At 28.7% G+C, this 17,567-nt stretch overlaps 1 protein-coding gene across 17 annotated transcripts; it reads right to left on the minus strand.

Annotated features, from left to right (window-relative positions):
- Positions 1-428: 428 nt before the first annotated feature.
- Rbcn-3B (WD repeat-containing protein Rbcn-3B) lies at positions 429-17,538 on the minus strand. Of its 17 annotated transcripts, XR_013058838.1 has the most exons (27): positions 17,418-17,538; positions 16,095-16,273; positions 15,771-16,003; positions 15,548-15,690; positions 13,445-13,635; positions 13,225-13,370; positions 13,007-13,027; positions 11,807-11,833; positions 10,420-10,510; positions 9,917-10,328; positions 9,554-9,774; positions 9,226-9,445; positions 8,922-9,036; positions 8,605-8,810; positions 8,367-8,504; positions 8,185-8,253; positions 7,429-7,530; positions 6,274-6,486; positions 5,936-6,200; positions 5,623-5,842; positions 5,326-5,551; positions 4,909-5,249; positions 4,503-4,826; positions 4,279-4,371; positions 4,004-4,201; positions 3,458-3,904; positions 429-3,333 (listed from the first exon to the last, which is right to left on the minus strand). XR_013058838.1 is itself a non-coding variant. In XM_033332356.2 (26 exons), the coding sequence occupies exons 2-26, from the start codon at positions 16,257-16,259 to the stop codon at positions 3,719-3,721; spliced, it is 4,563 nt and encodes a 1,520-aa protein (XP_033188247.1). In that variant the 5' UTR covers positions 16,260-16,273; positions 17,418-17,538; the 3' UTR covers positions 429-3,718. The 17 variants fall into 17 exon arrangements, 16 of the variants coding, with proteins under 16 accessions (XP_033188247.1, XP_076476359.1, XP_033188238.1 ...); XM_033332356.2 differs by having other exon boundaries at positions 429-3,904; positions 10,420-10,507; XM_076620244.1 differs by having other exon boundaries at positions 429-3,904; positions 4,909-5,246.
- Between the last annotated feature and the right edge of the window lie 29 nt (positions 17,539-17,567).

Below are 17,567 nucleotides of genomic sequence, written 5' to 3' on the forward strand. Positions count from 1 at the left end.
AATGTAAATTCATTTAGAATTAAAAGGACGTGATCGATAGATATTCTACGACGGAAAAAAGTAGTTCTAATTAACAAATATGACTATAAATAAAAATAACGAAATAAGTTCTAACAATATATTTTACGGGAAATTGATTTTATAGAATTATATATATACTAATATCTCATTTAGTTTGTGAGCAGATAGTACTATTTACAAATACAACATTGAACGTTTATTTAAATATCACGTATCACCTCTTCTGTAAAAATTGCTACTATTAAAGCTTTCAATTATAGTCTTCTAATCCCAATTAGGGACGTCTGTTGTATCATCTGCAACTTAAGAAATGGATATTTTGGTACTTCCTCAAATATAAATGATTATTATTATTTTTTTTTTTAAGTAATTAACGCGACAGCATAAGATTCATCAAGATCTTCGTCTTCATGGTGTATATATATATATATTATCGGATCTTTAACGCAACGCGTTTCACATTGGATACATTTAAATACATTTAATTATTGCATAACGATTAACAACACGTGCGTCACATTCCTTTTACAATTTTAAACATTACCGTTAGAGTTCTTTCACACGGAAATACATGCATCACAATTCGTGATAGATAGGAAATATTACATATGCTTACATAAATAGAATCATATCTCCGTGTAAAACAGCTCTTAGTGATGGAATCGAAAGTCACATATAGCATTTAAAATAAACGATAGAATGTATTGAAATAATAAGAAATCCAAATATTTGAAGATAAAAATATGAGACTTTTAGAGACTTATATGTTTAAATGTTGTTCCACACACTTCATACAAATACTACATGAACAATTCAACTTCTCCACAAGATTAGTACATCACGTTTAATATTTCGTAGGAATAATGGAATTTGGAAAAGTTGTTTTATAAAAATTGTAAGAATTTATCGAAAGTTTCTATATAGAAATCTATTTATGTTAAAATCTGAAAATATCGAATATCCATCACTGACAATTATTATTGACTACAAGAGAATGATCGATAAGAATAATAGTTATCGATCATTTTCATTATTGATCCAATTTCATCCGGTCATACGCAGCGCACGATAAAATATAATGTACACATAAATAATTACATAGTTACAATTAGGCATAGTTTGATTTTATATATATACAAGATACATGTATGCGTATGTGTAACGCATTGAAATTGTTTAATTTATCGCGATAGGATATTATGATTGAGAAATGAACCTCGTCATTTTCGTACATGTTTCTCAAACCAACACTTCCCTTCGGCTTCTGCTTACGAGTATTTTGTTTTGGTACCGATTCTAGACACGCCTGCGTGACAAATGCTTGCGGTACAAATGTCTCTTAGCTTTCGCAATAATTACGAATCTAATAGCTTTTAAGTTTTGTTATCGATAAATATGTTAGTTTCATCTTCCTATTCACTTTTCTGGTGATATTTCAAATAAAAGAAAAGATCAAAACTATTAAAAGTATTCTATAATATCTTTCTTCGTATTCTTCATATTATCAACATCCAATGATAGAAAGCTTAAAATATCGTTAAAAAATAATAAAACTTTGCACACTTTTAAAATAGTAACGAATCAACTTAATAAACGCAATATATCACCGATAACAAAAATTTTAACAGATATGCATTATATTTCGCTTGATTAGCACAATCTCTTAGAAAATTTATTCATGATTTTGTGCGATTTATGATAGGTAACTAAATCGTAACATAAGGATTGTACATACATACAACTGTATACCTCGCTGGACTTGTCACAATATCTGTAATAACTTGAATAATGTTATCAATTTTTAAACCATATACACATATGTATACACGATCATTGTCTATTTACACAGAATATTGTGCAAAATTCATAAAAGGCAATAATCACAATAAATTATACTAAACGAACTTATTATCGTCTATATTCACTATCCAGTTTCTCAAGAATGGAGAAAATTTTATTTCACGAGGAAAAATAAAAAAAGAAGCAACACACTTTACATATGGATAATACCTACATATAGATTAGCTTTAATCTTTCAATCGCTTCATTTTAAACGAAATAAATATTACTAATAATTTTCGCGTAGAATATTTATAAAAATCGTAAGGTAACTGTAAAATATATCTTGAATTCTGAATAACTGCTTTAAAAATTACTGCCTCCCTCTCTCACGCGCGCGCGCGCGCGTGTGTGTGTGTGTGTCTAGACTGATTTCTAGGCTTGAACTACACGGGTGTTTTATACGGTTCGTCTTGCATGTCCCGTTTTCTCCACCAAAGTATGAAAATATAACACGCTGGCAATGCGATACAATGATACAATGTTTAGTATCGGTTTAACTACACAGCAGTAGAAAGTAAAAACGTGATTGAAAAATGTTCGATATATATTCACTAACGACTATTGAGCTTTTTCGTGTTTTTTAATATTACGCATAGAGCAGTAAGGCATCAAGGCTGAACAAAATTCATTTTTGTATTGAATTAATTCTTCTTGAATACGGTGTCTAACCCGTAGCGTGTAAGATGCCCGTAAAACGCTCATCCATTCAAGATCCTGCTTCGGCGGGGAAACGCAATATGCAATACGTAGCGTATAAGACGCCCGTGTGGTTCTCTATTCTAGCCTTAGTCCTAAGTACCGAAACATGCGTGATCAATTATTAGTCTCTTTAGGAATCAGATCTCGACGTATATCATTTTAAGATGCGGAAATATTTATCTTTCGTTAAGCGGTACAAATTACGCGGACAAATAACACATGTAAAATTTGTAAAACAGGAATTCATTTGAAGCGTTTAATTATACATAAACAAATTAAATATATGATGTTCATACAAGTTATTATATTGACTTATACGATTCGCCATTGCGTTATGTATATACAAATCTTCAGCGAGAATTCTTTTCTTTTTCTTCTTTATATGTATATATACACAGGTATGTACTTTCAACGCGAGGTTCCAGTTTTTCATATGGTAACCATCTTTTTATCTATTATATCAGGATTTCAGGAATATGTAATCATGGCTTTGAATAGTATACGCAATAATGTAACATTGCGTAATGTATAGTACAGCACACGTCCACACAAATCCTCATGTAGAAATAACTAACAACATCTATGATATACGTGTGACAGTATGAAAGCGTTTCATCGTATTATTTTACTTTTATCTAAATTCACGAAATTTCAGTGAAATACTTTAGTATCATAACTACATTATTGGCAATGAAATGATAATGCAGTTAAATTACTAGATAAAAGAAATACTTTTTGTTGAAACCTGATGGCATCAAACTCTCTTGTGTGCTATGAAAACACCAAAATGTAGCATATTCGTGCGCGACCAAGAAATGAAATATTTAAATTATATATATGAAATAAAAAGATAGATAAGTGTAAGAAATTGAAAAGAAAAAACAATTTTTCATACCATACTTGACGATAATCGCTAAACCATATCCTGCATCGTGCAATGATAAACTTCATTTGTGTATACTCCATATGATATCCAATTATTTTAGCACTAGTACTATTAAGTACCAATAAGCGCACCAATATTCACGACATCACTTTCGGGTATTTCTTTTGCCTAAAACAGTTATTCCATATTTCTCCTATAGGCTGATCCCATTTTATACTGTACTTATCTTCATTTATTCATTATTGGGATAGAAGGGAGCATCTTCACAGTTTAAACATTGAATCGTGTTTCTGATCCATCAGCAAGCATTAGTGTAACTGTTCGATTATTTATCCATATCAATCGAGCTAGTCGCATAGGGTTTAATCGTGCTACATCGTTAATGGGTGCAGTGCTATATGATTTCACACAACGTGTTTGAGAGTTCCCTAGGCCGAACATACCACTACTTGTTTGCTGAGAACATTGAAAATTACTTAAATTAACAATAAAATTGACTAATTGATTAATGTGAGTTACAGCAATATATATATAAATAAATAGAGAACATCTTACCTGCCAAAAGCATAATTTATTTTCCGTACAAGAATAACTAACCAGAAACTTGCCTTCAGGTGAAAACGCTAATGCAGTTACAGATGCAACATGCGCAGGTACTGTTTGACATTTAACATTGCCTCGTAATTCATATAAAGCGAGCTGACCATTGCGACTACCTACTGCTATTCTGCGTGTTGCCGGACAATGACTTACCTGAAATAAATAGATATTTTATTATCAGCTAAGTATTTAAAAAATTATATAAACAATATTAACATAACTCAACTTACTTGATTAAATCTACATACTGCTGGAAACACATCATTCAATGGTTTAGTCTTAAGATGACCTGGATCCAAACAATGTAAGATAATATCCATGACCTACAGATATTAAATTATATTAAATTATACAATTATTATATTAAATTATAAATTATATAACAAATATTAAATTATATTATATTAAATATACAATTATGTTTCAATTTCATAATAATTTGAGTTATTCTCACCTCAACTAAGAGATCGCTCATTTCGCTCTGCATTTTATCAATTAATTGTTCAACAATCCTAAGTATTTCTGGTTTTGCCCTAACCAAAACACTTGCACCCATATTTACATTTAACGTTTGCGCATTTTGTTGTAGTGTATTGTATCTAGCTACTTCTCGTGCCATCGTAGTAATAAATGCTGCAGGTCGAGCAGTAGCTATTAAAGTTAAAGCATGTCTTGCTGTACGACAGGTATCAGCTTGAGGTGTAAGCGGAAGGCCATATGTCATATTTGGTACCAATTTATCAGCATCACAACACATTTCTAGTAATCCCAATAATACCTGTATTGGATACATTGACAAATCTTACTTACGCTTATAAATTATATTAGTTATAAGATTAATTTGTTAATACGATTCTTACTTTCGATACGTCAAGATATGGTTCCCAAACAGTGAAACCTCTACCAATGAGATCAATTGCGGCTCTTCGCAATGCCGTATGTAAAGGTAATTTCGGAGAGTGAGGTGCGTGTAACAAGTGCGTGAGTGCCATACTAGTATGCCTGGCAAGATTATTATTTCCTATTCCAAAACCTTCTACAATTGAACTCTTTCGTCTTTGTTCGTTATCTCTTTTCTGATTTGTGGTAGTAACGTCTTGCCCAAATTCTGCACCTATTACCCCTAGTAATACAACTGCTGTCGTTTGCTTTCGTTTTAATTCCGCCACGCTTGATGGTTTCCTAGCTACATTTATTTCTGCTAATGTATGTAAAGAAATTAAATACTTCTTCCAATACTAAAATTATATAAGCGAAATTTTATAATTTATTCTTACCTTCTGCCAGTTCCTCTTCTTCATCTTCCTCCTCCGTATGTGATTCAGATGGTGGAATTGGACTACCTGGAGCTGGTGGACTTTGATTTTGCGATTGTGGTGCAATAGGTTCTTGAGTGCTATACATTGGTAGATATTGTGACCAGCTATCTACAAGTGTTTTCCTTCCTTTTGGACCCATTCTTCCTAATTCAGCAAGTAATAAAGCTTGAGCAGCTTCGCGAATCTAAAATATTATTATTTTGTATAACATTATAAGTTTTATACAATTTTTTATATACATCAGTGCTAACAAACCTCAAGACATTGATGTTGCCATCTACGAGCCATCATTTCAACTTGAGGCCGTTTAAAAGTCTTAACACCACCTTGTGAAACTATTTTATCGGGCAATAGTACACAGTGTAATGTTGCTAAGAGAGACCAACCTTGCTTAATCTGTGCTTGTTGCGCTGTATAAATTTCTTCATTTTCTTCTTCTGCCTTATTCCAATTAACTGTAGATCTATTACCAGGCCTAAGTATATTAAATAAAGTGTAGATAAAATTTGTATTTAATTTTAATTAGATATTTAAAAGGATAGAAAAACAAATAATATTAATTATTCACCTATGCATTTTACGATTTCGTTCTTGTTCAGGTACAAAAGTGGCATTGTTCATTGACATTAAAGTATTTGCTAAAGCTACTACTGCTAATAAATGATTGCTGGTTAATGTGGTAGATAACTCCCAATGTGCCCTTGCTGTGAATGCTCTGGTAAGTCTTTCTTGTCTAACTAATTCTGCTGGTAAACGTTGTTCTAATTGAGTTGTAGGTTCGCCAATTGGTTCCAATTGCATTTGCCAAGTTGGTAATAATAATGACATGTAACCTTCAAAAAATAATAGTAATTGAATCATGAGAAGTCACATGCACTTAATAAACTAAATCATATTCGCTCGTACCTCCTTTTGACAATACTCCAAATGAAACAGGAACCATAGGTCTTAATAAACCTAACTTTCCTTCGCAAACGCGATCTAAATCTGGATCAATACCCCAAGCATGTAATAAACTTAATATAAGCTGAGCAACTTCCATAGTGGCATTTGGTTCACTAAACGCTCCATTTCGTTTTAAATTGTTTTTCGCAATTTCATTATTATTCCAATTATCACCTGTAAAACAATAAAATTTTGTAAATATAATCGGAAATTTATTAATCCTAAATGTACAAAGAAACACTAAAGAAGTAAAATATAACATAAATCTATAACTTAAAGATTGTTTGTACATTCCCACATCAACATTTTAGATGTAAAAATATTCAAATGAAGAGATATTAAATGTTTGTTTTAAACGTCTTGATCAATGAGATGTATGAGAAATTTTACAATAATATACAACGACAAAAAGTTTATGAATAAAAACATTAACATATAAAATGCAGCGTGCTATCATCAGAACATGATAAAATACTAATGAAAATGATGAAATAAACAAAGTCACGTTTATAATTTAAGAAAAAAGTAAGCAAATAATTTTTTAGGCAATTTTTCTTACAAATACACAAAATTTCATTTAGAAACTACTCATCTGATTTTAAATTCTTTACAGTCATACTATGAACTCTGATATGCCTTATGTAAATAAATACTATAGCGAATTTTAAGTATATTAATTAAGGAAGAAAAAGAAGCAAATAATACAGTGAAAACAGGAACGTTAGAAGTATAAAATATATTTTACAAAATATAATACCTAACTGTGTGTTTCTTACTTTTAAAAAGTGTTTAATTTTCAACTCATTTTTATAAAAATATAACATTATGTATTTACTAAATGATACTACAAATAATTAAACATATTTATGATAAAATCCACAAATGTTTGAATTTTTATCAGTATACAAATACAACAAACCAGGGAAATCAGTAAAACTTTCAATCATTTGTATTTTGGATATTAAAGAAACACTATAAATTAATATATTTTATATGGAAAAAAAAAAGAAAATGGAAAGCAGATGACAAATCTAAACTAACAACAAAAATCCATGCCACGTAATTCAACAGTAGAAAGTACAATAATTTTGCCATCTTCCTTAAATCATGGCTAACCTTTGCCGTCGAGAGTCGACGGCTTGAGGCCAACGCTTTCCACCTTGGCCTGAATCTTAGTATGTACGTTCTCTGCGCCCTCCTTCATTTTAGCCAATATACCTACAGAAAGAAATTGGCTTTAGATGCTATAAGTGAGTATACTTTTTCAACATGAATTCTTCTAACTACAACAGTTGAAATGTTGAACATACTATGAAATTTCCTGTAAGTATTATGCATATGAAATAAATACTCGAAAAGGAAATATATTTGTGTAAATCAATATGCCTAATAGAAAAGAAATACTACCAAGCATTAAGCAAATTAAAAATACAAACAGCTAATTCATGATAAAATACCTACTTTAAATTTTCTTTATTTCTTTAAATTAAGGTTGTACATCTTGTTTAATTTTGTGTTCCTTAATAAATCAATATAAAAAATGTCAATTGATTAAGAGTTTCAATGTAAATATTGAAAATTCAAACAAAATAACGTATTGTACTTAAAACAAATGTGTTTTAATAGTAGAATTTTGGCTTGAATGTTATATTACATCCAAGAATATATGTATCTGTCTGCATCGCAAAACATGTGATTAATATTTTAGTATGCATGAAGACTGTATATTGTATTATTTGCATTAAACGTAATATGTGAAATAAGGCCAATATTTTTATATAAAGATCTTGTTAAATTTTTGCTGTATACAAGTATATAAAAAAATTGCGTACAAACTACGATTTACAAAATGAAACTATAACAACACAATACCGTGGCGATCCTTCTCCTTTAAAATTCGTTCAACGTCGCCTGCCTTATCCTTGACGCGACCGAAAAAGTCTACAAAGTGGCATGTTTGTTCAAGTTTTTTTTTATTAATATAGATATCGATTAAATGCTCGAAGTTAGTATCTATATGTATGAACAAATAAAAATATCTCAGACATGTTTACCTGCAATTTTTTTATGAGCATCTGGACTAGCAGACTGTGTAAGTGCTGCAACTTTTTGATACTCAGAGGCTGAAATAAGACCCTGTGCTTCCAAAGAACCAGGTGACATTGCTCCATATTCATCATTAAGTAATTGTACTATGTAAAAATGAGAACAAATAAACCTAATTTTTAAGTGTCTTTATGTAAAGTATTAACATTTTATATATATTTTTTTAAAAATTAAAAAAGATATTACCTATCAATGCTTCTATGTCAAAAAATAAAATATGGCTTTCTGGATCTTTAGGATTACTTCTAAAACCTTGAATCATTAAAGGTGTGCCTTTTGTCTTTATTTGATTTCCATGATCAACTCCTTGTCCACCATGAAGTTGTTGCAATTGATGCAATCCTCTTTGGGTTGCGTGTCTTATAGCAGACAGATTTCTATGTCTCAAGCCTCTAAAGAAACAAAACATGAAAAACATAACGAAAAGAAAGAAAATCTTTTAGAGACTTGGTTCTAAAATTTACTCAGTATCCCTATCATTCATTTTGCAAGGTTTCATTTACCTAAAAAAATGTACAGCAGGATTAGCTAAACCTAGTTCACCACCAGTAGCAGATCCACCAGACGCAGTGATTGTATTTTCATCGCAAGCATAGAGCACTTCTTCTGCAATAATACCTGTACAGATTTTTATTAAAATTTTACAAGAACAAATTTTGATGTATTAGATGCTAAATAATATATTAGTTGACAAAAATCATAATAGCGAAAATATGATATTTATAATTTATTATTAAAAATATAAATATAATTTATTAAAAATATAAAGATATCATTGGGATATTAAAATTGAAAATTTATATGTACCATGCAATACACGATCTAGATGGCCGGTTTCCATTTGCCATACATACACAGCTCCGTCTGAACATCCAACTATCATAAAGTCATCCAATGGTCTCCATTTTATCGTAACAACTGGGAATAAGTGCCGAGAAGCAAGAACAACACATTTTCTTTCTGCTAATGATAACAGAGTAACACTATGATCTGATGCAACACTGCAAACACACTTCTGTATTCTAGGCTAAAAAGATAATAAAATTATAATTATGTATAATTTGTGAGACAAAAGACAGATATATAATAAAATATTGCTAGTTAATAATGTACTTATAAAAAAAATTGAACGTACACTACAGTTATCAGGTGGTACCATTAATTGTGTAATTTCACCTGCATGGACGCAGAATCTATGAATGAGTGTACCAGCATAAAGGTCCCATAAACATACAGCAAAATCAACAGATCCAGAAACGAGATGTGTCCGATCATAACGTGGTGCTGCTCCATGTGGATACAAGAGGCAGTTCACTCGGCCGGAGTGACCCAACAATACTTGGTGAGGAGGCCAATCTATAAACCATCATAATAGAATAAAGAGAAAGAAGTATGATTGAAAGAAATTTATATGAACATCACGATTATAATTATTCAAATTGCCCAATTGAATGAAAAGAAAAATATTGCTACTTTTGAATTAATAAATTTATTGTACCATCATATTGTTGATGATTGCCATGAAGTAATTGAAGCATGACTGTTTGTGTTGCAGGAACAATGATAATACTGCCGTCTTCACGACCGACAACTAAACGACTTTGTTGTGGTAAATATATACTAGCTGTTAATTTTATGCCATGTCCATCTCCACTGTCTAATTGATCTAATATTCCAACTGGTGATGGTTTCATTTCCTCCCAAGCAGTTGTAATACTCGTTTTTACCGCTGGTGGTAGTGAAAGTGGAGTTGAACGGTCATTTTGACAAATTTGAGCTAATTGTTGAGTCGTTACTTCTGGAACTGTCCAGAGAACAACTCCTCCACTATCACCACGTAATAAATACTTTAACGTTTTACTTTGTTTTTGAACTGTAACTAGTCGCATTGCTGGTGGGCATGATAGAGGCTAAAATGGAAAAAGAAACATAATAATTAATTACGTTGAAGTGTATAATTTGTAGGAAATTAAAGTTGTTAAACACCAATTTTAAACTGACCTTGACTCCAGGTTGCGTCAAAGTGCAGTAGAGATAAGGTTGATCATATTCAACACCAGCGGTATGAAAATTTTTGTTGTCTGCAACGCTACTATACAATAAAAAAAATTGCTTTCTTGGAATAATATTATTTCGAATATTAATTCATAATAGATTTTGATATACTATAATTCATAATAGATTTTGATATACTATTATTTATAATAGATTTTGATATACTATAATAAATTGCAAACTGTAAAATTAAGAATGCTTTGCAATCGATAAATAGTAAATGTTATTTATTGTTTAAAATTGTTATAAATTGTTATATATTTATATATATATATATATACATATTATGTATATATATATATAAAATATATTTATATATATATTATATATAAATTTATTTATTTATTTATTTATTTTAATAACTTAATTTATATTACTTGATTTATTATGCATACCAATAATTAATAATGTCTTTTATAAATTATTTAAATTAGTATGCTACTTGTATTAGTTACATAATAATTTGTTATATGGTAAATGCAGAAATAAAGATTGTTTAAATATATGTATAAATTTATTTATATAAATATAACTAAGTAATATAGCTTGGCTTACTAAAACTACATAAGCTGGCACAGCACTATTATATTTTATTGAAATAGTTGTTTCCATTATTTGCCTAACTTGTGATATGAGATATTGATACATGTAAAGCAACTTAGGACAGATAAAGATGAAAACGTAAGATGAAATGCAGAGAGATATAATACAGCTGTATAATATTTTGGTTTAATGTAAATTTCTATCATATAATCTATATAGATTTTGACAAAAGAATAATTAGTTATGAAATATTTGTCCTGGCAATTATGACATAATATAACAAATTATATTTCAATTATAACATTTGTATAATTTGAAATTACATATTTATTCTTTATAGTATTTTACGATCATATAGTCATATTACAAAGAACGTTAATCCGAACATAAGGTCAAAACAAACAAAATGTAAGAAAATTCATATAATTTGTTTATTAATTAATTGATTAACTTTTAATCAGCTTCAATTTGACTCCATGATTAAAAAATATCTGTAAACTACTAATAATAAAATAGAAGATGAATATTATCACTAATATAGTCATTGATTATATTTTTATGGTTTTAAAAAGCACTTCAAATCGTTTTGTATTTATGCATGTAAGAAATTTATAAATATTATACTTCATTCGTCATTTGTAATGGGAATAAGAAATAGGAAAGAAGAAAAGTGAACTTGTAGAAGAATACTATACGTAGCAAAGCAAATATGAAGAACATAAATAAAGAGATAAAACTTGCAATGAAGAATACAAGAAGAAAGTGTGTAACAGAGATAACGCAGGATTACCTGCTAAGAGCCTTGCCCTTCAACTTGCTAGAAGAACACCAGATCCACCGTAGAATGAAGTAGATGTGTGTTATATGAAAAAGACACATCACCGTAAAAACAAGTTATATCATGAATTGTTTGTAACATATGTAAATTACAAATACATACAGTTACAATATACTTAATTACAGCAAAATTATCTTTTTAATATAACTTTTATTTTAATTATTTTTGGTGTTCTTTTTTTTGCTTTTCGAGAAAACTCAATGAAAACTCTGCTATAGTAAAATATAAGTAAACTTTAAAAAAAGATATTCATTCTATCTTTTCATTCTCACATATAAGGAACCCTATAGACAATTCATGAAATTTTTGAGATATAAATGTATATCTGTATTTAATTACATTCTTATTAAAGATAAAGTATTATTAAGAAAAAGGAATAATAGATATTTTCCAAAGATCAACATTACTACATTTTTACATTTCCTACTTATTTGTAAGAATTATTTTACTTAATCATTAAAATGTTGTCATTAATTTTCATCGTAATATAGAAAATACATAATTTATATTTCCTATTTGTGATTGAATATGAATGTTCATGGTAAATGAAGTAAAACAATATAAGGGGAACAAATATTAAATGTGCATTGCCAGCAAGTGCGTCTATAAAATAGCATTTAGTTCCAAAAACTGTAAATTAAAGATTCTAATTAATTGAAAAAAATATGTTTGGTTATAAGATCCGTCTATGCATCTAGCAATAAATGAAGTATATTGAAGAAAAAATTATTAACTGCAAATGACATTGGCTTCAAGATAGATAACTACATTTCAACCAATTTATATTACATTTTATTTTAACTATGCTTGCAATAATATATTTTGTTTCTTTAAAATATATTATTTCATATATTATAAAATAAAATAATATAATAAAACAAAATATTTTTCCAAAATATTTCTACTTTTACTACATATAGCTTTTACTTATATACAATTTTTCTTACGTTTCTTAAATTGTAATTGTTGTATTATCGTTTTCGAATTTGTTAGCTATTATATTTGTGTTAGAGTATATAAGTACAAATTAGTATCTAGTGTCATGCTATAAGATTAAGCATCTTTTTTCAATAAATATCTTTTCTTATTAAAACTTGATATGTTAATTCTTATATTAAAGATAATTGGCAATATTAAATTTAGAACAACTACCTGTCAAGATGTACCAGAACCCTATAAGCAACAAATAAATATTTTATTAAATAAATCTATATTTCAAACTTGTTTTATAATGAATCTTTTGTTTTAGAAATATTTAATGCTTATCATTGTTGATAACTTCTTTGCAACAAGTCCAAAATATGAAATATTAAATATATAGTAAAAACATAAAATAAGAAGAAAAAGGGATATTCTACTTAAAAACGTACTTAGCTGGTAGTTTATAGAGATAACCACGACCTTCATCACTCCACAGGATTACTCTGTCCGCAGATAAGAAGTCTCCAGCCATCCAACGTTCGCCACAAGGTGCAGTGATTGAACATAGAAGGGAGAAATCACCGGCATCATATATCTAATGTGGATGATATATTAGTAAAAATCAGAATTTAAGTAATTTGTGAAACTATAATAATAAATAAGATATACCTGCCAATGTTTAGAGCATACAATTAATACAGTTCTCTGATTATATGGGCAACAAGTCATTGCAAGTGCATTTAAACATCGTATTTGTTTGCTTTCATGTTCATAAAGAGGCTCACTGTTACGATTCTCATGTCCAAGAAGAGTCCACACCTTGACTGTACCAGTCGTCGTTAAGGCCAGCACAACATCATCTTTAAATGAATGGAAGCGCCTGTTGCGCGTTAACTATATCTAAGAAGGTGTCATGACGTTTTAAGCAAAAGAATTTTTAGTAAGGGTCAATAAAATGACACTTTATAAATGTCATAAACATATGAAAAAATATTAATTTTATACAAAATTAAGAAACTTTGTTGTAGTATTGATGAATAAATATGCTAAAAGTAGGAAACACAAACTATTTAAAACAGTTAATAATTTCAACCATAAATGATCAAGCCCCTGTAATACAGTGCTATAATTTCATGCAAAATAAAATGTTTCAAATTAAATTAAACAGTTATCTATAAAGAGATTTTGAGTCATGCCAAATAATCCACAGAGCATCTTAAAAATCTAATCAATAATTATCCATTCCCAGATATAGCATAATTACATAAAGACAAAATACATCAGACTATTAGACATTTTGTATTAGTTAATAGACTCTTATTATTAACTTTTGGAAAGCCAGAAAGTCGCTATAATGGTTTGAATGTTGACAAGAGATTTATATAAGACATACCTCATATATGTACATATACCAGTTTTTAGAACAAATCTATTGACTTATATTTGTTTTGCTGGCCCTCTAAAAGTTTTCAACTTCTAAGATACCGTATATTAACGGATATAATCTTTAAGATTTATGTATATGCACTAAAAACAGATACATCTGATGTGCTAGTATTGTAAACAATATTCTTGATGAATTACAGTACATGCAAAATTACACTTTTTTACATTATTTACATTCTTTTTCATTCATTGTCAATTCTAGGGATGTATTTAAAAGACATTGTAGATATAATATTTTATATAGTAAAATAGTTTTCTTACATATCTTTATTAAAAATCCTATAGAAAATATGAAAATAGAACTTTATTCTAGTAATCAATAAAATTTTAATCATATGGTATTTTATTGTATAATAAAATACCAGCACTAAAATTTTCATACAAGTGCATTCATTGCATTCAAACACTAAACTTGTTCTAAAAATTATCAGTTTAAATATATACTTACGATAGATATAGTATACCATAAATGATATGAAAGTGATTAATGTAGATAAATGCAATGTATGCCATAATGATTTTGTGAAAGGAAATGCGAATGAAGGAGAGTAGCATAAAAGAAAGGTTTGTTCAAGTGTAATGCCTGCTCATTTGATTTTATTATTCTAGAAAATGAGAGTCAAAAATCAGAGGAGAAAAAAATATGAAAAAAATGATAGAGCCTTAACTACCAGTGTAAAAACACTGATATGTCTCCGCATTTGTTTCATTAACATGCTGCAACAATGTAATTTTCATTAATTTATAATAATATTTAGATTAACACCGCTAAATAATACAATATAAGATATATTAGATAGTACTATCAATTTGAATGATTACAAAATACTCTTTACAAAAGAAAAGATACATAAATAGTTAAATGCCAAGTTTTTAATCTACCCAAAGCTTTTTTTATTAATTGCTTGAAAAATTAGCAGAAAATTCTAAGTCACAAGAAGATAAAAATATCTATGCATATAAATTTTTATCTTTGTTAATTACTTTGCTAAAAAAATATTACAAAATTTATTATATATTCCAATTAAATAGTATAGTGCACAAAGAATATATATTTTCATAGACGACTTTGTTCGATATCTAAAGGAAACACCTGTTGAGCAGAAAGATAGTATATAAAAAATTAATAGGCCAGGAGATACCAAGCATATTGTACAAATAAATATTGTACTTAATATTTAATCGAAACAATTCACTTATATTATAATGAAATAGTATCTCTTTAGAGCAATAAATTTTTGCACAATACAGATTGGTAGAGAAATCAGAGAAAGATAAGGTTGCAATTTATGGTATAAAGCATAGGTGTGATGGAGTGTAACTAACTTGTATGCACGTAGAACCGACCTTTCCGTTTGGCCGGCCGCAAAACGTGCAAAGCACTGATCCAGTCAGGATTAACACGGGAGCTTAAGGTGAATAAAACTTCCAAACTAAAAGGGTCCATTACTAAAACCTCAGGATAGTATCTAAAATTATAAAATGAATATTCTTTAAATTAGAAATTTGTTAAAGAAATGTTTTAAAGTATAATATAATTATAATATACCCCGAACAAAACAATCTAACATCTTCTCCACCAGCAGAGACATAAGGCAACATCTGTGTATGAACACTGGTGAGCTTTACAGCTTCCCTGCATTTTCCATCAACTAAGTCCCATGTACACATTTCTCCACTTTCACTACTACTGACAATATAATTTTGTTCCATAATAACACTTGCTCGACTCAGGCACATTATTGGAGCAGTATGACCAACAAGCAAACATCTTGGACTCATCTTAATATATAATTAATAACATAATCATTTAATGCTAATATTAATATTTCTGAAATTAATTAAATGAATTAAAATGTAATTATACATTTACCTTCAATGTTTCAGGGTCTACTTGCCACAAACATATCTGGCCATCATAACATCCTGTTACTAATGTTTTTTGATCTCGAGACAAATAGATACAGGAAACACAATGAGTTGGAGCTATGCGTCCCCATAAAACTATGGGTACTACTAAGCTTGTGCCCGCTGTCATTTTAAAAATTCAACCTACAATTTATTACAAACTGGATTAAGTAAAAATTAACTTATTATTTTAGCACACATAGTCATTGTAACATTGAACATAAAGTTGGAATATAACGAATATAATTAATATAAAATTAAATGAAAACTTTAAACAACTTATTTATATTTTGTAAACGTAATTAAAATGAACTCTTGTCTTTTTTGTTATAATTATACATAACATTATGTGTAACAAATTATTAACATATTTTAATGAAAATAATTCTATAATGATGATATATCATCTTAATATCCTTTGGAAGTATCCCAAGTTTGATTGAAGGTATAAGAAATTTTCATATTTGTAGTAATATTTAAATGCTATAAATGTAAAATATATTACAAACATAGATATAACTATTTAATTTTGAACTTTAAAACTATTACAAATTTTCATAAATTTATATTTAACAATTATTTTCGTTACATGTTCTATTTCGGAATAAATTCATTTACTCGTATGTTAAAACAAAATGTGTTATATCTTTATTTAATATAATTATTGTAAACGATATAAAGGAACACAACTTATTTTTTAAATAAGTCATTGTGATATAAATGCACAGCATATTAATTTTTTCAGTTAGTAAAAGAAGAAGTTTTTGTTTTGATAATATAAAAACAAAATACATATAGGCTATGCATAAGTACATGTTTTATTTTGTAAAACTATAAGGATGAAAATTGCTAAATCTACAACATATACTCCTCTGACATAGATGATATAAAATAACAGTAATTCATAGAAACAATTCAAAGGAAGTCGTTAAATAACAATGCAATCAAATAATCCCGTAATAAACGAATGACAAAACCTTATTATAAAGTACTCAAAGAATAATCACTATTATATTAATACTAATAACAAATATTTTCATTGATAGCAAGTGAATTCTTCGTCCATAGCAAAAAAGGGTTTGACAAGCATCTACCATAAAGGCCATCGTTATAACGCGATACATTAAGTCCTCGAAGAAAACCTATTAAAAGCAATTAGAGGCGTCTGCTATATCACGTTCACGAGATGTCACTGACAATTTGTAAGGTTCTAATTTTATCGCGTTTATATGCAATTATTTTAACAAATCAACATGTATTCTATGTAAAAAAACATAGATATATTTACCGAAAATACTGAATATTAATGACAACGGCTCCAAACGTCGTAACTGGCGATATATGCCAAAAATCATACAACCCTTACTGTACTCTCACGACCGTGGCCATCTTGATGTTGGAAATAGTCAGACGAATAACGCATAGAATCAGCTGTTCC

The sequence above is a fragment of the Bombus vancouverensis genome, chromosome 7 (genome assembly GCF_051014615.1).
Source record: "Bombus vancouverensis nearcticus chromosome 7, iyBomVanc1_principal, whole genome shotgun sequence".
Lineage (NCBI taxonomy): Eukaryota > Metazoa > Arthropoda > Insecta > Hymenoptera > Apidae > Bombus > Bombus vancouverensis.